We start from the raw sequence: 22,498 nt of genomic DNA on the forward strand, positions 1-22,498 counted from the left end.
CATCCCCAGTAGGGGGCGTGCAAGAGGCAGCTGAATCGATGTTTCTCTCTCATCGATGTTTCCAACACTCTATTTCTCTTCCTCACCCTTCCTCTCTGTAAAAAATCAATAAAATATATTTTTTAAAAGGAGGATGTGATTTGGGACTTTAAGAACAGTTAGGCTGGGACTCTTTCCCCCTCCTTATGTGGGAGTCTGTGCTGTGAGATTCTTTCCCCTCCCACATGGGAGTCTGTACTTGTTCTTCAATAAATTTCCACCTTTGCTATAAAAAAAAAAAAAAAAGAACGGTTATGTTGACAGGGGATAGAAGGAATAATTTGTTTAGAAAGTGCAGGAAAGGTGGGTACTCCTGCAGAGAGTGAGTGGATCTTAATTTCAATGCCATTTTGATGAGCGTTTGCTATTTTGTCATAAAACTTTTAGCCTTAATTACCAGTGACCTGCCTCATCTTTTCTTTCCATCTCTTATCAGTGAAGCTATTAAGTACCTCACAGAAGCTCTTCAGTCTATCAGTGAAGTAGAGCTTGAAGATGCACTGGAAAAGATCATTGATGCAGTTGAAAAGCAACCCTGTAAGTAACATTCTGATAGCTCTTAAATTGTTAGTATACTTCTACATCCTTAACAGACTTAGAGATTTGAGTAGAAGTTGAGGATTCAGTATGAAGTGTTACCCCTTGTAGCACTTCTTCCCAAGGGGTAACTTCTAGTTCCTTTGGAACCTCAATACATTCCCCAGAGATTCTTTTACAGTTCTTCCCCCTCACAGAGCCGTCGCCTCCATATTTCTGCACTTAACTTCTGATTTTGATCTGATCCTTTAGGGTCACTTTTGTCTTGCTGCAGGCCTATAACTTTGTCTTACTTAAGTACCCCTAACTGTTGGGGGTGGAGGAAAAAAGTGAGCCCGGCTAACTCCCTTCTTGCTTCAGCCTTTCTTCAGGGATCTTTTTGTTAAGTACTTAACTTTTTGCCACAAGTATAGGCCTACAAAGGGGAAGTGCTCTTCTAAAAAAAAAAAGTTCTCTGTTTCTAGAGCACTGAAGGAGAGAAGAGGATGTAGCTTGCTCTCATATGGTGGGTAGATGTCAGTTTCTTAATTAAAAAGGAAGAAACATGTTCTATGCTATAGGAGAAATTACTGTATATCTCATTTTCACTTCTAAAGGTAGATTTAAAAAAAATCTTATTTTATTTTTTCCATCCCTTCTATGCCCTCTTCAAGCCTCTCCCCTCTTTCCCTATCCCCCGCCCCCCCCCAATCACTACACTGTTGTCCATGTCCATGAGTTCTCCCTTTTTTTTCCTTTTTTGGTCAATCCCTCTAACCCCACAGCACCTGACCACTACCACCACCAGAGCTGTCTCTTGCTCTCTATCTATAAGTCAATCTCCATTTTGCTTGATAGTTCACTTTGTTCATTAAATTCCACATATGATGAAATTATATGGTACTTGTCTTTCTCTGACTGGTGTATTTCACTTAGCATAATGTTCTCCAGGTCCATCCATGCTTTTGCAAAGGGTAACTTTTTTCCTCTTTTTACAGCAGAGTAGTATTCCACTGTGTAAAGGTACCACAGCTTTTTTATCCACTCATCTACTTACGGACACTTGGGCTGCTTCCAAATCTTGGCTATCCTATATAATAAAAGAGAAACATATAAATTGACTGTCCCTCCGCTACGCTCACCAGCCAATCAGGAGTGAGTATGCAAATTACCGCATCTTTGGCAGGTTAATTTGCATACACAGGCGCTGGGCGGAGAGCAGAGCGGGAGAGCCAGAAGCTTGGGGGGACGTGGCTCCCTCGATTGCTCCCCCAAGCCACCAGGTGGAGAACAGAGTGGGAGAGCCGGCAGAAGTGAAGCGGCGTGGGGAACTTGGCTCCCCAAGCCGCCAGATGGAGAGCAGAGAGGGAGAGCTGGCGCTTGGAGAACTTGGCAGAGTGGGAGGCTGTGGGACAGAGACAGAGCAGGAAGGGAAAACCAAGAGCGCAGGGAGCACCAGGAATTCTGGGAATAGTAGTCTGGTGGCAGCCCCAGGACCGGAAGTGGAAGCCCAGAGTGCACAGAGCATCAGGAATGCTGGGAATCATAGTTCTGGTGGCAGACGGATCTAGACACCAGAGCAAAGTGAGCCTGGAGCACTGTTGCGGTTGGGGATGGAGGGAAAGCAAAGGTAAGAGACATAAGTAAAATCAGAGTGTCTAGAAAAAATTAAAGGGAAGATATCCTAAAACTTCCAGGAAATCTCCACCAATGGAGCAAAGAAAAAAAATGCCTCTATTATTCTGTGAGCAGCAAACCAAACTGGGTAGGGGGGTTTCAAACAATTTGCTCATATGATTCCAAATACAGACAGAAACTCCCGGATTGGAGAGGGCTCCCCTGAGGGCTCCCAGATTGCAGAGAGTGCAGGTCAGGCTGAGGAACCCACCCCCAGTGCACAAATCTTCGTGCACCGGGCCCCTAGTTGTAAATAACACTGCAATTCCCAGAAGTAGAATCACTGGGTTATAAGGCAGTTCCTTTTTTTTTTCTCTTCAGGTAACTCCATACTGCTTTCCACAGTGCGTGTACCAATCTGCATTCCCACCAACAGTGCACAAGGGTTCACTTTTCTCCACACCCTTGCCTACACTTGTTTGTTGACTTATTGATGACTAGAGGCCCGATACACGGAATTCGTGCAAGAGTAGGCCTTCCTTCTCCCAGCTGCCGGCACTGGCTTCCCTCTGGCACCTGGGACTGGGTTTCCCTCTGGCCACCAGCAGGCACCCGGGACCTGGGCTTCCCTCACAGGCCTGGCTTCATCCAGAAGGTTGTCCAGAAGGACGTTCGGAAGGACGTCTGGTCTAATTAGCATATTACGCTTTTATTATTATAGATAGCATTTCTGACAGTTGTGAGGTGATATTTCATTGTGGTTTTAATTTGCATTTCTCTGATGATTAGTGACTTTGAGCATCTTTTCATGTCTATTGGTCACCTGTATGTCCTCTTTTGAGAAGTGTCTATTCAGGTCTTTTGCCCATCGTAATTGAAATATGTGTGTGTGTGTGTGTGTGTGTGTGTGTGTTTGGTGTTGAGTTTTATAAGTTCTTTATAAATTTTGGATATTAACCCCTTATCAGATGTATCATTGGAGAATATGTTCTCCCATTCATTGGGTTGTTTTTTCATTTTGTTGATGGTTTCTTTTGCTGTGCAAAAACTCTTTAGTTTGATGTAGTCTATTTGTTTATTTTTTTTTTTTTTTTTTTTTTTATATATTTTATTGATTTTCCACAGAGAGAAAGGGAGAGAGACAGAGAGTCAGAAACATCGACGAGAGAGAAACATCGATCAGCCGCCTCCCGCACACCCCCCACTGGGGATGTGCCCGCAACCCAGGCACATGCCCCTGACCGGAATCGAACCCGGGACCCCTCAGTCCGCAGGCCGACGCTCTATCCACTGAGCCAAACCGGTTTCGGCTATTTGTTTATTTTCTTGTTTATTTTTTTCTTTTGTTTCCACTGCCCAAGGAGATATATCAGAAAAAATATTGCTATGAGAAATGTTTGAGATTTTACTGTAAAGGCAGAATTTTAAATATAATTTTGCTTTAAAAAATTATTTACAGTTTGAAAATTCAGAATATGGTTATATTTTAAAAATTGGTATTTGTAAAATTAAGATGGCGCATGGTATTTTGCCTGAGAACATACCAAAGTGGTTAAGGACACCCATTGTAGAATCAGGCTTTGGTTTGTGATGCTGTTCTAGTTATACTGTTGGGCAGGTTGTTCAACCTCTCAAAGTTGCACTTTCCTCACCTGTAAGATATGGGCATATGGTCATTAATCTCATAGAATATCTCTCTAATGGGAGAATGCTTATATAGTACTGAGCATAGTGCCAAACACACATCTTAATAAGTGGTAGCTGTTATTGTTATTATTGTTATTATCATGGCTACTAAAATATAGCACTTGTGATGAAAAGTTATGCTAATATAAAGTTATTAAACCTAGGAGCTTACAATATTACTAAACAATATTTACAACAGTAAGACACAGTTAAGGTATTTAAATTATGGCTTTTGTTAATGTTCTGACCTAATACTTTTTTTCCTCCTAAAAACTGTGTAATGAGAACCTCTGCATTAGTGTCTGCAGATTATTTGTAGGAAAAAAGCTATCTGTGGGAAGAACTAATTTTTAAGCCTGTTTTTAAAACTTGACTTTGAAATTCTTTTTTCAGTGTCATCCAACATGATTGAACGATCTGTAGTGGAGGCAGCAGTCCAGGAATGCAGTCAGTCGGTAGATGAAACTATGTATGTGGAAAAAATGAACTTTTCCCCCGTGTTGGAGGTGCTTTCTAAAAATTATTTTCTTGGGGAAATTAATTAGTGGTCAACAATTCTGTAGTGGTTATTTCCTAGTGTTTCCTTTAAAGTGATAGCCTACATTAAAACCTCATTATCAAATAACTCATCTTTACTATTTTTTCCTAGGATTTGAGGTAATCGTGTTGTTTCTATCATGACCACTTTTACCTCTTATCCAATGTTATATTCTGTAGGTTATGAATGAATTGAATTTAATATTCAAAAGTATAACTGACTTTTGCTCTCAGGAAAGTACTGAACCTAGAGAAGTTCAAAGACTTAACATGGGTCACATGGTGGATGGCAAATGAGGTAGAAACTCAGTTTTATGACTTTCCCCATCTCAGGCTACTAGAGCTTAGGAATTTGCATGGCAGTCATTTTCCTGGGTTTTATTTCCCTGAGTGGCCCTCTTTCTTTCCTCCTTTTGAAAGTGATACTTCTTTGCAAATTCACAAAGTTTAACTGAGAGAAAAACATCTGGGTTTTAACTTTAACAATTTTTTTCTATTCGGGGCAATGAGATCATTGAAAGGACTCATTACTGTTACTTTGGTCAGTCGTTTTAGTTTCCTATCAGAACAAAGAGCTGCTAAAACAATAGAGAAATCGTGGAATTTTAACTTTATCCTGGGAAATTCATTATTTAAGGTACTAGAGTACAGTGACATGCTCTTAAAGCCATCAATTAAAATTTTAAACGATCGTTTAGAAGTGTAAGGATGATAATCATAAAATAGGCATTAAAGTTACCAGTTATTTCTGTCTAGCTGTTTATATGCTCTAGTCAGCCAATGTAGAGGTCCAGTGGGGACTGACTGGTAAATAATCTTTGTAACTTCAATTGTCAGAAAGTCATAGTATAGAGCATGAGAGAGGCTCTCATTTCTCTAGATAGAGAAATGCCATAATGAGTTCAATAACTTGTCAAGATTGACCCACTAGAACATAGTGGAGCTGTGCTTGCATTCTAGTTTTTCCTCAAGTCCAGGATTCTCTGCTGCTCTATACTTAGTGCTACTATGGTAGCATGAACTTTTTTTTTCTGTTTTCAATTTTGGAGATAAACAGTTATCATTTTAGGGAAGATTTTTTTTGTTATTGGAATATTTATGCAATAGTGCTGTGACTTTTTTTTAAAACCTCTTTCAAACATGTTTATGTTATTAACATAATATAAGTACCTGAAAGTAAAATTATTTTGTTCATTTTCCTTCTCTAACTGTAAGTCTCAAAGATGTGGCCAGAATTTGGGGGAGTTCTTTTTCTATTTTACATCTTTTTCTGGAATACTTTTGCATAATTTGGAATAAAAAATTATTGAAAATTAATCATACCCTTTAATAACATTGTAGCTCATAAAAGTAGTTCATATGGGAAAATTTTTTCAGATGTGACTATTTTATACATAAATGTTCTTTTTCAACATGTGACAGTCTTAATTAGAAGTTAATTAAATTCTTTTCTTTGCTTGAGAATATTGGCAGTGCTTTCTTGTGTTTAGAGAGGAAAACGCACAAGCTAACCTTTGACTCTGTATTTTTTGACAGTATAAGATATTGTGTATATGACCTGTAAAAAGTATATATGTATGTAAGATTATTATGCAAGTTTTCATGTCCATCTAAAATACTTACGTTTTAGTAAATCAGGTCTATGTTTTTGTGGGATGTTTTTCAGAGAACATATTTTCAATATCATAGGAGCATTTGATATTCCACGCTTTGTGTACAATTCAGAAAGAAAAAAATTTCTTCCGTAAGTATTCCATCCATTGACTTTAAACAATTTCAAATGTACATTATTTTCAGAAGTCATGAGTAGGGATTCCTTTTTTTTTTTTTTTATATAGTCTATTAATGACCAACCACCCTAAACCAAATTTATTTGGAACAGCAAGAGATAAAGCAGAGCTGTTTCGTGAACGCTACACCATTTTACACCAGGTAAGTTGGTGGGGAAAGACATTGTTTCAGCTTAGGTAAGACTTGAGGATAATAAAAAGATGGAATTTTGTAGTCTAAAGTTTGTCATTCATTACATTTATTGGTCTCCCTATGTTTGAGACCTTGTAAGGGACACAGAAATAAAAAAGATACTTTCCCCTTAGCAATCATGATGATGATAAAAATAGTAGCTAACATTTATTACATGTGTTGTTTTTTAATTGATTTCAGAGAGGAAAGGAGATGGGGAGAGAGATAGAAACATCAATGAGAGAAAATCATTGATCGGCTGCCTCCTGCACTCCCCCCTATTGGGGATCGAGCCTGCAACCCAGACATGTGCTCTTGACCAGAATCAAACCCGGGACCTTTCAGTCCACAGTCTGATGCTCTATCTGCTTAACCAAACCAGCTAGGGCTATTATATGTTTTTGATATGCTAGGCACTGTTTATCACTTTATAGACATTATTTACCTTATTTAATCATCATAATATCAATGTATAAATGCTATTATTCCCATTTTACAAATGAGGAAACTGAGATCTAGAGAAGTTTAGAAACTTGCCCAAATATGACATCTAGGAAGTAGAGATAAGGTTTTAATCCAGTTAGTCTAACTCTGGAGCCCAACCTTTGCCTGATATAGTCTAGTATATCAGCTTCAAGCAGCTTGTAGTCTATGAAGTTAAAGACATTCGCACAAATAAAATATAAAGTACAATTTTATACTTGCTATAAAAGAGATTCAAATAAAATGCATTCAATGGAAAAACCAGGGAAGGCTTCAAGGAAACTATGGCACTTGACATGAATATTGATTGTTTTGCTCTTGTGGCACTAGGGGAAAGGTAGTAGTGTTAACAGTGTGAACAGAGGCACAGCAAAAGGAAAAAATGGACTCTGTCCACTTTGTGTGGGGAGGAAGGCTCATGAAGAGGAGCATTATGGGATAACTTTTGAAAGGTACTTGGGAGCCAAATTGTGGGAGTGCCTAACTCGGGAGTTAGGACTCTGTTCTTTTGGTACAAGGAGCCTTGGAATACCAGAGAGAGAGAGAGAGACTCTGACTCAATCTCAGCTTCCTTTACCAGCAGAGGGTGAGTTAGAGGGTGAGAGGAGACTCACAAGAGCTTGTGGTATTAGTCCTGGCATAAAAGATAGCCAGGATGAAGGAAATGGCGAGTGGAGTAGATAGAGGGGACAGCACTGGGGCAGTGAAAGCCATAGTTCATGATGACTGGTTGGATGTGAAGGAGAAGGAAGAGAGTGAAGATTCCAAGATGGTTAAGGGTTTGAATCTGAGAGAGTAGGATGGTAGAATAATGGTAATATGTTAACAAATAGGAACAAGATAATGTTTGAAGAAGATGATGACACGTTCTGTTTTAAACATTTGAGTTAAGGTTATAGTAGGGTATCAGGTAAAAGTTATGTCTGAACTAAAGAAAGCATCTGGGTAGAGAGAGATAAAGGGTGCATCTGCTTGTAGTAATAGATGGACTATTTAAGTGTGAGATCCTGATAGGAAGAGGCAATAGAAGAGGAAAGAGGATAGAATTTGGGGGCCATGCTAGGGTGGTGTTATAAGGCAGAAGCACAAGGTTTTAAGGAGGAGAGAAATGGCAGCAGGCACAAGAGTGAAAAGATTGAAGAGAGTGAGCACTGAAGATGTCTGCTCTCTCCTGCTTCCATCACCCACATAATGTTCCAGGTTGATCTTGAGATGGAGCTCTGATCATGTCATGACTTTGAATAGAATTCTTTCCAGGAAATCTGCCTATTGAATTAAATACAAATTATACTTAACTAGAGGCCTGGTGCAGGAAATTCGTGCATGGGGGGGGGTGTATGTCCCTCAGCCCAGGCTGCACCCTCTCCAATCTGGGACCCCATAACTGCCCTCCCCTGCTGGCCTGGTCGCCCCCAACAGTCCTCCCCTGCTGGCCATCTTGTGTGTTGGAGTGATGGTCAGTTTGCATATTACCTCTTTATTAGATAGGATACTTGAGATCTGTCACATGTTTTTGACCTAATCTCTACTTATCCTCTAATCATACTGTGCTAGAGCCAAAACTGAAGTTTGGAATTATTGTTGTTTCTTCCTCTGTTCTGTGACTTTGCTTAGACTGTTCACTCCCTAGACAACTCTTCCTTCTTATCTCTGGTTGAAACCCTCCTACTTTGGGAAGGCTCTTCTCAAATTCCTCTTCTTTCCTGAGGTCCTTCTTGATCTCCAGTTTGTTGCAGTGGTTTAAATCTCTGTTTTAATCCTACCAGACCTGAGGCCCTGAACCTAAGTGTCCCCTATACCTGGGCTCCTGAGCATTAAAGAGAAAAAACCAACATGATATAGAAAAATGTTAGTTACATGCAAACAAGTGGTTAGAATAAGATGGAACTTGGAGACATTGTAGAAAATAGGTCTACCTTTCATCTACCTTTCATCTAGCTCCAATATTCCACCTTTGTGTGGAAATTACCAAAAAATTGGTACAGCGGTCTGGTAGGGTTAAACCATTGGCTACTCGGTGTTTCCCTTCCATCACTTACTAGAGTTGGCCCCACCTTGCATTTGGGGTGCTTATCCCTGTCATCAAGCTGCAGGCTCCTTGCTTGTTTTCTCTACCCCATCTGGCACAGTGCTTTTCACAGGGAAGATGCTTAGTAAATACGACGTTTCTCTTTTTTTTAAAAATTGTGTCTTAAAGCCTACTATATTCTTTTGGATGTGTCACTAACCCTTTGAGAATTTTTGTCCTCATCTATGAAATTAAAGCCTTACATTTTATTTTAGTCCATTCACATTTTTATCACAGTTGCCTTCCTGAAAGCCAACCTGATTTCATCATTATTCTACTTCAAAATCTTTGTTTTCCATTTTCTATAAGATAAGCTTTTTGGTTTGGCATACAAAGTCTGTATTGTCAGGACTCTTTTATTGGAGGCTACAGAAATGCCAATTGACTAAAACAGAAAGAGGAATTTATTGGCTTGTATTATGGAGAAGGCTAGGGCTCCACCTGTATCAAGCATGACTGGATCCAGGTGCTCATACAATATCATGATACATCTACCTCTATCCATCTCCCCGTAATTTTTAAATTTGATTTTACTTTCTAACAAGTTCTACCTATAAGGTGACAGAGATGGCTACTAGTAACCTTAGCAATAATCTCTTTTTGGCCCAGCTTGAGTTCCTTGCTTAATCCTGAGACGATCAATGGTCAAAGAGATGGAGTACTTTGATTCATTAGGCCTTGGTGGCCTGTCTATAGAAAGGGGAAGGGGCACCAACTCTACCTAAACTACATGGACCGACACTGGGGGAAGGAGGGTTTTCCAAACAGAGGCTCCAACTAATCTCTTGCCTTGTCTGACATTCTGCCTCACGCATCTCAGGCTCTAACTGTACTAAACTTTGCAACAGTTCGTAAACACTCCTTTACTCTCATAACTCGTTCTTGTGACACACCCCTTCTTTTGCCTGAGGTGTCTTGTCTCAGCCTCCCTTTGATTCTTACTAGCAAAAGCTTTTTTTTTTTTTTTTTTTTTTTATCATTTAGGATCTTGTTAAATGGCCCCTCTGCCAAGGGTCCTTTTTTGTGTTGTGACCTGTTGGCGGTACTTCCCTCTCACTAGCCCCGTGCTCTGAGGATGACAACTTGGTTTGTTGTCTTCACATCCCTAGGCCAGAGTGTGCTGCTGCCAGGTAGACAATAGACCTTTGAATTTTTAAAAATAATTTTATTTCTAGGTTTCTATATTAAGTTATGTGGGTTTTCAATTTGTTGACAATAGATAACAAACATTAACTTAAGGACAGTGTTTTGTCAGGGCACTATTTTAATGAGTCTTCATTTTAAATGTATGCTTCAGTAATTCATGTGAATCTTTCTTTTTTATAGAGAACCCACAGACATGAATTATTTACTCCTCCAGTGATAGGTTCTCACCCTGATGAAAGCGGAAGCAAATTCCAGGTTAGAACATTATTCTAGTTATTTAGGGGGTGTAAGTATACAAATATAATATTTACTGCTTATTATAATTTACTGAAATTTTAATGAAAATTAACCACTAGTAACTGTTTGACTAGCTAACTGACCTGTGCATGCCCACTGTTGATAAAGTCCTTGAGTCCTGCAAATCTCTATTAAAAGCATTGACTTCCTTCTTTGAAGCAGGCCCTGGGATTGTGTAGCCCCCAGAGGGTCTCTGGCACCAAGACGGACCCCTAGTCCTCCCAGTCCATTTGCTATACACTACACTGGCTCTGTCCAACTCTCAGCATTTCCCTTTGCCTTCACTCATACTCCAAAATACTGGTCCTTGCCCAGCCCAGCCCTCTAGTGATCACCACACTTGTTCAACTAAAATATACTATATCAGTTGGAATGAAAACTTTATATGGCACTAAAGAACAACATTTACAGAATGAAGGAGATGTCACAGACAGGCCACAGGGCTGTTGGGATCCGAGGAGCAGAGGTAAAAGGGAGAGTTTCCTTCATGTGTGCTCCTTCCACTTTTATACCTTGGAAAGTGATTACCAACCAGCACTCTCGCTTTTGTTCCAGCAACACAGTCACTGTCAGCCTGTCGGTGGCTCTCTTTCTCTCTCCAGCACACAGAACCCTGCAGTGGGGATAATTCCTTAGCTACTTGTGTCTGGGCCCTACCATTTCTGCAAGGTTCCAAATAGGTTCTGAAGAGGCCCGGCCTCTTTTAAGATTCATCAAATTCTCTGCCAGGTTAGATGAGAAACCATGATGATGGGTAGTCTCATAGATACTAAAACCATAATACTAGAGAATGCTCAAATTAATGCTTGATGGCAGCACCGTAGGACAAGACATTTATAGTATTTGATAGTTTCTGCTTTTAACTTTTATTAAGAGAAAAATATATAGTATGTTTTTGGAAATTTATATTATGTATATTTCTCAAATATATATGTATATTTGTATAAATATACATATATATTTATGGTCTCCTATGGCAACTTTGATACCCACAGTCTGGAAGCAATATTTCTCCTCTCTACCTAAATAATTAATTTAAGGCTTAGCTAAGTAATTTATTTTTCTTTTCAGTCTTTCCAAGCTATTTAATTTTGTATCCTTGGTGGTAAGTTCCTTATTTGAACTACCACTTATAATACCTATTTGGTGGTCTCCCTTTAGAGACTGCAAAATGGTGTCCTCAGGAATCCTTTCTTGCAGCCTTGTATCCCTGTGTTGCTTATTTGCTTGATCAATTGATTGATTGATTTATTTTATGTGAATTGCAATGTTTTTCCCAGTTTTTAAAATTTATTTTTATTTTCTTAACTGTCTTTTTGAAGAACCTAAGTCCTTAATTTTGTTGAAGTCCAACTAACAATTTCTTTTTATTGGATATTTTTGGTGTTGTGTCTAAGAAATTTTTACCTAATCCAGTTTTTAGGTTACAGGTCTGATATACTTTTATTTATTTATTTTATATCTTTTTCTTTAGATTTATCTCTAAGTATCTCAGTTTTTTAAAACTATTTTAAATGTACACTATACTCCTGTATTGCTTTAGGTTCATGTTTTTTAAGAACTCCAATTGTTGTTCCACTTATTAATGCCTTCATTGGTTGATTCCTGTATGTGCCCTAACTGGGGATTGAACCCACAACCTTGGCATATCAAGATGATACTCTAACCAACTAAGCTACACAGCCAGGGCAAAGATTAGTTTCTTAAAAGAATATATTTTCAATCTTTAAGAATTTATTTTGTTTTATTTCAGCTTAAAACAATAGAAACCCTATTGGGCAATACAACCAAAATTGGAGATGTAATTGTTCTTGGAATGATAACACAGCTAAAAGAGGTAAGTTAAACTTAATCAGCATCATACTTTTAAGTGCACCCTTCAGATTAATGAAATGTCAGTTACATATGGCATCTCTACAGGAGCATAGTCTTTTTAAAGACTTTTTATTGATTTTAGAGAGGAAGGGAGAGGGAGAGAGATATAAACATTAATGATGAGAGAGAATCATTGATCGGCTGCCTCCTGCACACCTCACACTGAGGATCGAGCCCACAACCTGGGCATGTGCCCTGACTGGGAATCGAACCATCACCTTCTGGTTCATGGGTCAACACTCAACCACTGAGCCACACCTGCTGGGCAGGAGCACAGTCTTCATTGATGGTTCATTCCTCAGTTACCAAGTAGCCTTTTCATCTGTATTTGGTTTCCTGGGAGACATCTGGAAGGAGTGTCTTCTATAGGCTACCAGGTTGCATAGTCTGCAGTTAGTCTCCCAGTGACCTCTGGTTGCACTGAGAGTGCTGAGTTTCTGAACAAACAAAGCTGCAGACCATATCCTGGTCCCTTGGAGACACTGTTGACTCTCTTACGTGAAAGCACCTGGTGAGGTCCAGTGGCAGCCAGCAAGTGTCCTCTTGCCATCTCTTGGTCTTCAGTGGCCATTCTTTGAGCATCTAGGAGTCTGAGTCTCAATTAAGTGGTTTATCTGATGTCACCAGATTAGTAAATGGAAACGCCTAGACTAGGAATTGTTGATTTTTTTAAAATATATTTTTATTGCCGAAACCGGTTTGGCTCAGTGGATAGAGCGTCGGCCTGCGGACTGAAAGGTCCCAGGTTCGATTCCGGTCAAGGGCATGTACCTGGGTTGCGGGCACGTCCCCAGTAGGAGATGTGCAGGAGGCAGCTGATCGATGTTTCTCTCTCATCGATGTTTCTAACTCTCTATCTCTCTCCCTTCCTCTCTGTAAAAAATCAATAAAATATATTTAAAAAAATATATATATATATATATATTTTTTTATTGATTTCAGAGAGGAAGGGGGAGGGAAAGAGAGAGAGAAATATCAATGATGAGAGAGAATCATTGATCAGCTGCCTCCTGCACGCCCCCTACTGGGGATCGAGCCCGCAACCCAGGCATGTGCCCTTGACCAGAATCGAACCCGGGACCCTTCAGTCCGCAGGCCGACGCTCTAGCCACTGAGCCAAACCAGCTAAGGCAGGAATTGTTGATTTTTTAAGTATACTATACTCTCTACTATATTCTGTTGTCAAAATTGTCAGTATTTTAATTATTTTATTATTGTATTCATTTTTACATAATTGTGGACATATGTCTTTTAATTTGTTTTTAGGGAAAATTTTTTCTGGAAGATCCGACGGGCACAGTACAACTGGATCTTAGTAAAGCTATATCCTTCACTTTTATTTTCTTAAACCTATATCCTTCTCTTTTATTTTTTTAAATCTTCAAGTTAGGGAAATTGATTATATATCATTCCCAAATTTAGCTATTTGGTTTCCTGGTGTAACTTTCATATGGTGGTGGTATAGGAATTTACTGTAGAAACACAATCCTAAATAGAGACAAAAAAAAAAACTACTTCCCTCTTATCTGGAGAGTCCAGACAAATCACTGAGGGAGTTTATAACATGCCAAGAATGATTTATACTGTCAATATTACCGGGCTACATCCTAGAATCAGACATAGGTATATTTCAAACTAAAATTTTTTAAGGTGTGATCTAGCCATAGTTTCAAATGTGAAGTCTTTAATTATTATTTAGAAGTCCTGTCAGGCCCAAAATGTGTGTTGACTATCACTACCTCAAGCATAAAAATAAAATTATTTTCCTCAACTGTGTGTACCAGTTCCATAGTGGTTTATACACAGAGTCATGCTTTGTCTTAGCAGAAGGTAAGTCAGTATTCATCATTCTACAGTAAAACCATTTCTACATTGTTTAAAATACATTAACATGGTATAATTTGGGAGAATAGCAATTATAAAATCATACTTTTGACAACTTAAAATGACTGTCAGTCTGCTCATTGGCACGGGTTTCTTTTTGGGTTGATAAAAGCAGTCTGAAATCAGTGGTGATGGTTATACAACTTGTGAATATACTAAAATTTTTACTTTATATACTTTTAAAGGTGGATTGTATGATATGTGAATTATATCAATAAAGCTGAAAAAAACAGATTTTACATAGGGTCATAAGATAAAAGATTTCCTAATCAGGGTAACCTATCTCTCTTTATTGACACATGCATTCTGAGTAAAATGAAAAGTTTCAATTCTGAATCTATTTCTATTTCATGAGGGTTTTTTGTTTGTTTTAATAGAACTGAGACTGTCTCTGGATCTGAAGCTGTTTCCTAGCTCAGTGGGACTGGCAACTTCTGTAGTTAGTTGACAAGGGATGAGATGACAGCCTAGAATTACTGCTTTGTGTTCTATAGTTTTGTCCTTTCAAACAAGAAGGAGAATTGGACAAATGAAAGTGATTTTTGACTTATATTTTTTTCAGGTTGGTTTGAAGATCAAGTGTTTCATGTCAATGCCTTTGGATTTCCACCCACTGAGCCCTCTAGCACTACTAGGTATAAACATGTTTGACTTAAACACTTTAGGAATTTTGTAATGCTGACAGTAATGAATGTTAGATAGTATATCATATCTCGGTTATTACAAGGGCTCAGGCTTTGTGTCAGAACTCAAAGAGCAATGGAAAATTAGAGTTAGCAGACTGGGTAGTATATGTAACTGAAAACTAGTGGATTGACTCCAGATCAGTTGCAAAAGCATTTCCATACTTGTCTTTAACTGGAAAAGATTTCCACTTGAACTGTCTTACCTGTCTGTAGGGTAGATGAGAAGTTCAACTGAGATAAGAGATAGGAAAAACACTTAGGAGAATATAATTGCCATCCTATGTAATAAAATCCCAGCAACCATAATGGCAGAACGACTGCTCAGTCAGTCACGATGAGGTGCACTGACCACTTCTTGGTTTCTTTCCCTGGCCAGCAGGCTCCGATTGCCAATGACAAATGGGGACACTGGGGTGGGTGGCGGGGGATGTGGGCAGTGCCAGGCCAAGACCCCCACCCTGCCTATCACGCCACACACAGAGGGCGACTGGCGGCAGTGGGGGTGGGGCCGGTGATCAGCTGACCTCTTGGTCCCTCCCCCAGGGCCTTCAGGCTCCCACCACTGGGTGTGAAATGGGTGGGTGGCTGCAGAGGGCAGGGCCAGCTGCCAGCAGCCTGGGAAGATGGCCCTGTCATAGGCTGGGCCTAGGGACCGTACCCACACACGATTTTGTGCGCCGGGCCTCTAATGATAATATAAATTTCTTGTTTTTATATTCTACTGAGTGAAAGTTACAAGAGGCAGCTTCTGTAGCTCTTTAATATAAGTGAAAGCACCATAATATTAGAGTTATTCCAAAAGGGCCTTCTCTGAGAGGAGTGAGTTCCTATCATTTGAGCTATTTGAGCAGAAGCTGACTGATGGTATAAAAGTATAGCTGGTGGGCTGTGGGTTGAATGTTGTCTACAGACCTTTCTTTCCCCTTTGAGATGTTAAAACACATTTTGAGTTAGTTCCAGTGTTTAAAAATAGGATATTTCTCATAAAAGTCTAGATTTCTGAGTTCTCTTGAACCATCAGATCTGAGAACATGGTGCCTGAATTCTCACCTAGCTACAACCCTACTGCAGGTAATATGTGTGCACCCTAGCTCATTCCTAGTCAGCCTCAGCTGGCGGCTACTTCGATATCTGTGTTTCCTCCTTGAAGCCTTGCCAGCATTTGAGTTTGCTACCTCTGGGGGAATTAAAGTTGTATTCTAACTTTAGAATGTATTGTAATGGTGAAGATTTAAAGGAGTGTCAGGATTAAGATTTTAGTTCTACATACCTGTATCAGTCCAGGCGCAGAGGCCATGTCTCCTGGCTGGGAGTCCTGGCGGGCAGCCTTGGCAGTGCAGCCCCTCTTCCTTTGAAGTAATTTGGGGACAATGCTGGTCACACTAAGGAGAACACAAGCCCTCATCAAGCCAGCTCTCTTTTAAGGGAATGTTTTTAATGCTAGTTTGTGGCTTTTTACAACCTGGTAGGGTTTCCTTGAAATACGTTTCAATCAAATTTGCTGTTTTAGTTTCATACAAGCTTCAAAATTACTACTTGAGAATGAGAAGTATAATTAAGGAAGCTGGCCATGACTATTACCATTTGTTTCAATTTAGCAAAGAGATTATCATTGTAATGTCTCAAATAATATTCCATTTAAATTATGCCATTTTTTTCTAAATTGAACTGTTCTCTGTGTTTAGTACACCGAAGACTAGTATGAGTTGTCATAAAGTACATTAAAATGAAATAATCATTTTATTCCTGTTAGGATTATAAATTACTTTTCTCTTTAAACACCTTCCAAATAAAACTCTGGTGGTAGTCAGTGGATTCAGCAACAAATATTTTATTAAATATTCTTTTATGTGCAAATAAGCACAAATAATGGTCCTGTCCCAAAAGGATTTATACTAACCTAATGCCTTCCCACCATTGCACAGTATGTCATATAGGTTTGTTATCCTAGAATTTCTAGAATATTTCTTTCTTTTCAAATTTCACAAATTAGTATAATATGTATTGTCAGGCCTGCCTCTTGATCCTGTACTTGCACCTTATATTTCATGAACCATGGACAGATGATGTTAGTAAGTCTTGCCTGAGCTTTAATTTCTGAAGAATCAATTAATAGGTATATGCTTGGGTATATATTAAATTGAAGTCAGCATACAATTGTATCAACTTACTGCATTCCTCTGATAACTGCTAGATTATAACTGTAAGGTCATACCTTTGAAAATGCCAAGTATAATTCGTGGCAACAGTAACAGCTACCATGTCTGAGTGCTCACAGTGTACTAAGGGCTAGTTCTAGTATACCTCCAAATTTTCACAATTCTGGAATGTAGGCTAGCCTTTGTAGATATTCTTACCCCTTAGGACAAATTAGAAGTAAAATTGTTTGGTCAAATAGTACTCTTTTTGAGCACTTTGATTAGATATTGTTCAAATTGAGTACCCATTTCTCTTTCAACTACATGGGAAATTATGATTTATTTTAGTATTTGCTTTAGTTTTAAAAGGCACAGATATAGCCTATTATGAATTTTATTTACTGCTTCTGTATTGCTTCTTTTCTCATTTTAGAACATTTAAGTAAACTTGTTTGCTACAAATAATACATATTCATGGTACTATATACATTGATGGGAGGAAAAACCTCATTAGATAGAAAGAAGTTTAATTTGTAAAATTATAAAAATACCAGAGGCCTGGTGCACAAAATTTAGTGCACTGGGGGGAGTCCCTCAGCCCAGCCTGCGCCCTCTGCAAGAGGGATCCCTCGCTCCTTACTGCCTGCCTGCAGCGGAGGCAGGAGAGGCTCCCAACACCGCCACGGCACTCACCAGCTGTGAGCCCAGCTTCTGGCTGAGCGGAGCTCCCCCTGTGGGAGCACACTGACCACCAGGGGCAGCTCCTGCATTGAGCTTCTGCCCCCTTGGTGGTCAGTGCACATCATAGCAGCCAGTCCTTTCACCATTCAGTCGATTTGCATATTAGTGTTTTATTATATAGGATCTCCCAGAGATTATTGAAGATAATAATTATGTTATAATTACCTAGGGCATACTATGGAAATATTAATTTTTTTGGAGGGCCTTCTAATACATCTGTAAAGACTTCTGCAAAACTAAAACAACTAGAAGATGAGAATAAAGATGCCATGTTTGTGTTTATATCTGATGTTTGGTTAGACCAAGCAGAGGTGTTGGAAAAACTTCACACCATGTTTTCTGGTAGGTTTCATTTTTTTTTATTATTATTATTCTTTTTTGAACTGTTATCAGGGGTCACATTTTAAAACTTAATTCTTAAAAAATACATTAAGTAGTTTATTTTTTTTAAAAAAAACACGTTGAGTCAGCAGTGAGATATTTTAAGTGGGTTCATCTTAAAGGCTCACATTTTTACATTTGAAAAATAACTGTATGTGTGTGTGTATTCATGGTACATAAGAATTAGTCCTAAGTATAGTATAAGAGTGAACAAGAGCTTGGACTTGGGGTCTGACATAAATTTCAGCCTAATACCTTGGGCAGATTACTTAATTTCTGTTCAGCTTCTAGAGATGTCAGGAGGATTAATCAACCCATTGAAGGGCCTGGCATAAGTGCTCAATGGACCTACTATTACTATTACTTTTAAATAAGTTATTAAAATATTGTTTTTATTATTAACAACCCATGGCTAAAGGCTTTTAAACCTGATTTCTAGATTAGAAAAATAATGATATTTATTCTCATATTTTTAGGTTATTCACCAGCACCTCCAACCTGCTTTATTCTGTGTGGCAATTTTTCATCTGCACCATATGGAAAAAACCAAGTTCAAGCTTTGAAAGGTATTAAGGGTCTATTGAATAAATGTTTCTATATTTACATAAACTAACAAGAAATTATATTTTAATTTTATTCAAAGGATACAGGGTTCTAACTAATGAAACAATTTGATTCTTATGTGCATTATGTATAAATTAAATTTAATATCCCTTTAAAATTTTAGATTCCCTAAAAACTTTGGCAGACATAATATGCGAATATCCCAGTATTCACCAAAGGTAATGATTTCTACTGCTATATATATATATATATATATATTTTAAATATATTTTATTGATTTTAGACAGGAAGGGAGAGGAAGATAGAAACATCAATGATGAGAGAGAATCATTGATTGGCTGCCTCCTGCACACCCCCTACTGGGGATTGAGCCTGCAACCCAGGCATGTGCCCTTGGTCGAAATCGAACCTGGGACCCTTCAGTCCGCATGCCGACGCTCTATCTATTGAGCCAAGCCAGCTAGGGCAGCTATATTTTTTATTTAAACAATTTTATTTTTTTAAAAATGAATCTTGTTTGATATCAGTGATTATTAAGAAGTGAATAGAAGAAAAGGTTGAGGAAATTAATACAGCTAAGAGATAAATTATCCTCACATCATGATAATGTGTGTTACACTATACTAGAGACTTGTAGTTTAAAGTATTAAAAGTGTGAGTGACAATTTCAACCATATTTTGAATTTCTTGGTGATATTACTCTAAGTTAGGGGTGAGGAACTTCTGTCCCAGAAGCCATATCATTTGGTCTGGCCCTGCCAAGGCAACCACAGGTGGGTCTTGAAATTCAATAAATCTAGGAGCTTTTTTCATAGCAACATAATTTTTCAGCTGATAATTTTGTATGGTTCTTGAATGATGTTATAAATATCCAAATGGCCCTTGGTAGAAAAAAGGTCCCCCACCCCTGCCCTAAGTATAGAGCTTCATTCTTCAATAGGATAGTCACTGGCCACATGTGTCTCTTTAAATTAAATTATTTAAAGTTAAATAAAATCTAAAATTTAGTTGCACTAGCCACAGGTCACACACTCAGTTATTGGACAGTGCAAAAGGTCTACTGGTAGTGTTGGTCTAGAGACTCAGTAGTTCATTTATTAAAATCCATGTAATTTAAAAATCTTTTAAATTTATTACTTAATTAAAGGCAATAATTTGTTTTTAGAAAATTGGATTGGTTTGCAATTTTTTAAAATGAATTATGTTGAATTTTGCTACAGTAGTCGTTTTGTGTTTGTACCTGGTCCAGAGGATCCTGGATTTGGTTCCATCTTACCAAGGTAAGTTTTATTCAGATTTTGTGACAGTAAAGAAAATTTTATAAAGTTTAAAAATATACACTGTTTCACATAAATTGTTTTTATAGGCCACCACTTGCTGAAAGCATTACTAATGAATTCAGGCAAAGAGTGCCATTTTCGGTTTTTACTACTAATCCTTGCAGGTAAATATTAAAATTTTGTGGGGTTTTTTTTCCTTTCATATAAAAATTCTTATAACGTGTATCTGAAGTGTGACTATTATGAGATAAATATAAAATTTCACTTTATGTTTCTTAAAACTTTGAAAATATTTTAACTATATTTAAATAATTCACTAATAATTTAGAAGTTTGATTAATGGAGTTTTTAAAAAAATTTTTTTTATTGATTTCAGAGAGGAAGGGAAAGGGAAAGAGAGAGAGAAACATCAATGATGAGAGAGAATCATTGATCAGCTGCCTCGAGCCTACATGTCCCTAACTGGGAATCAAATTGTGACCTCCTGGTTCATAGGTCGATACTCAACCACTGAGTCACTTCAGCCTGGCAACTAACGGAGGTTTTAAAATAGATATTCTCATTACATACACATCCTTTTAAAAAAGTGACAATGGAAGAATGAAAAGATTACAAGTTTACTATTTATGCCACTTACTGTGATCATGGGCTCTTCTGAGGGCATACCCTCAGTCCTTGGTTCTCCTCTTTTCTGCCCACATTCACTCCTGCTGTGACCTTATCCATCCCTATGGCTTTAAATACCTATGTTTTGACAACTCCCACATTTATATATCCAGCTCTAACCTCCCAGACTCCAGCCTCACATAAGTGGTTGCCTACTCATCATTTTCCCTTGGATGTCTAATAACTGCGGACTGAACCTCTGATCTTCTTCCTCCCTTATCAGGCCCCAGCCTGTTCTGTAGCCTTCCTCATCAGAGGTCATGGGACCTTTATCCTTTCAGTTGCTCAGGCCCAAAACTTTGGGTTTCTCTCACATGCAGTTTTACAGGTGGTCCTTCAACCTTTTTAAGGAAGGCTTCAAAATATACGCAGTATTGGCTGCCTCTCTACAGCTTCATGCTTGTGACCCTCTGTCATCTGCTAGCCTGGGTTACTGTAATAGCCTTCTGGTTGGTCTCTAGCTTCTACCCCTACCCTTCTGTAGTCTATTCTTAACACTATGTCAGAGGATCCTTAAAAATGTAAGGCCCCTTACTGATCCTAAAAGATGGGACCCCTCATGTCATACAGTAACAGCCAATATCCTTGCAATGGTAGTCAGGCCCTGTATGATATGCCTCTGATTTCCTCTCCTACTTTTCTCCTCATCTATTCTGGTCATTACAGCTTTTTTTTTTTTTTTTCTGTTCATCAGATGTACCAAGCATGCTACATCTTAGAGCATCTGCTATTTTTATTTTATAATACCTGTTCCCTCTACCTGCAATGTTCTTCCTCTATCTGCCTCTCTCACTTCAAGTCTGTGCTCAAATCAAACTGCATTATGAGCCTACCTGTTCTGATCCTCCTCCTTCATACTCCAGCCTTCTAGACCTTTCTCCCACTTGACCTTTTTCTTTTTCCCATGCACATAATCATCTTCCAACATACTGTGTAATTATGTTTATTGTTTTTTTCTCTGATCACCCTCTTCTCATTAGAATGTAAACTCCATGAGGACTGGGATCCTTTTGTTTTGTTCACTCATTCCTAGAATAGTTCAGTACACATATTAAGAGCTCAATAAATTACTGTCTAATGAATGGGCGAATAGATAAATTCTGATTGAATTTTTGCTGTGGTAAACAATGGAAAGTGGGAATGATTTTGTATTATAAAACCATTTGCCTTTTAAATTACCTCATTTTTTCTGATGAAGTCAAATTCAACTACTATTTTTATTTCAGAATTCAGTATTGTACACAAGAAATTATTGTCTTTCGTGAAGACTTAGTGAATAAAATGTGCAGAAACTGTGTCCGTTTTCCTAGTAGCAATTTGGATATTCCTAATCATGTAAGTTCACAGTCTTCTTTATAAAACTATTACATGTTGCGTCACATAAAATTTTGTTAAGCCACTTGATAATTTACCCTTTAATGTTTATATAAATTATGGTTATAATCTGAACATACTTTTGTAAGTTAATATTTGTTAGTAATCAGTGTTTCTCAACTTTCTCACTGAAATATCCCCTAATGGGTGGAGGAAAACCCAGAAGCAGCAGTAAGTTTCATTGAAGCTTCCTTGTTTTGTCCTAAAACTCATAAATCTTACATTGTACTTCAAAATATATGTATATGTTTTAATAAAATGTTCATGTTTACTAAATATTTCCTGTGATATGACAGGATGTATAGTGCTTATCTTGTAGCTTCAAGGTTCCATGATACATGTACCCCCTTTTCAGAAGTTATGAAAAGAGATCATACAGAGCATTTTCTATATTTATTTTATAATAGCTAAAGCTTATATAGGCTAAATATCTATTTTTGGCATTGCTCAAGCTATGAATTATTTTTAGTTGAACAGAATTACTAAATGAGTTTATTATACAGTATACTAGTAGGTACAGTTGCTCCAATTTGACCATTGGGGGATTGGATTTTACAG

General features: G+C 38.1%; 1 protein-coding gene across 9 annotated transcripts in view; it reads left to right on the plus strand.

Moving 5' to 3' along the window:
* The window catches only part of POLE2 (DNA polymerase epsilon 2, accessory subunit), a 48,081-nt gene that overhangs the window by 7,686 nt on the left and 17,897 nt on the right, over positions 1-22,498 (plus strand). For 5 of the 9 annotated variants that reach the window (XM_059658832.1, XM_059658826.1, XM_059658831.1 and 2 more), the window contains exons 2-16: positions 476-576; positions 4,252-4,327; positions 6,062-6,139; positions 6,234-6,327; positions 10,235-10,309; positions 12,105-12,188; positions 13,493-13,549; positions 14,008-14,056; positions 14,673-14,741; positions 17,841-18,017; positions 18,533-18,622; positions 18,784-18,838; positions 19,841-19,900; positions 19,987-20,064; positions 21,793-21,901. In XM_059658832.1, the coding sequence (XP_059514815.1) occupies positions 4,263-4,327; positions 6,062-6,139; positions 6,234-6,327; positions 10,235-10,309; positions 12,105-12,188; positions 13,493-13,549; positions 14,008-14,056; positions 14,673-14,741; positions 17,841-18,017; positions 18,533-18,622; positions 18,784-18,838; positions 19,841-19,900; positions 19,987-20,064; positions 21,793-21,901 (1,140 nt within the window). In that variant the 5' untranslated portion in view covers positions 476-576; positions 4,252-4,262. Of the gene's footprint in view, positions 1-475; positions 577-4,251; positions 4,365-6,061; positions 6,140-6,233; positions 6,328-10,234; positions 10,310-12,104; positions 12,189-13,492; positions 13,550-14,007; positions 14,057-14,672; positions 14,742-17,840; positions 18,018-18,532; positions 18,623-18,783; positions 18,839-19,840; positions 19,901-19,986; positions 20,065-21,792; positions 21,902-22,498 lie in introns of those variants that run through there. The other 4 variants (XM_059658835.1, XM_059658829.1, XM_059658830.1 and 1 more) reach the window with 4 other exon arrangements.

Source organism: Myotis daubentonii, chromosome 1, assembly GCF_963259705.1.
Source record: "Myotis daubentonii chromosome 1, mMyoDau2.1, whole genome shotgun sequence".
In the NCBI taxonomy this organism is placed as follows: Eukaryota; Metazoa; Chordata; class Mammalia; order Chiroptera; family Vespertilionidae; genus Myotis; species Myotis daubentonii.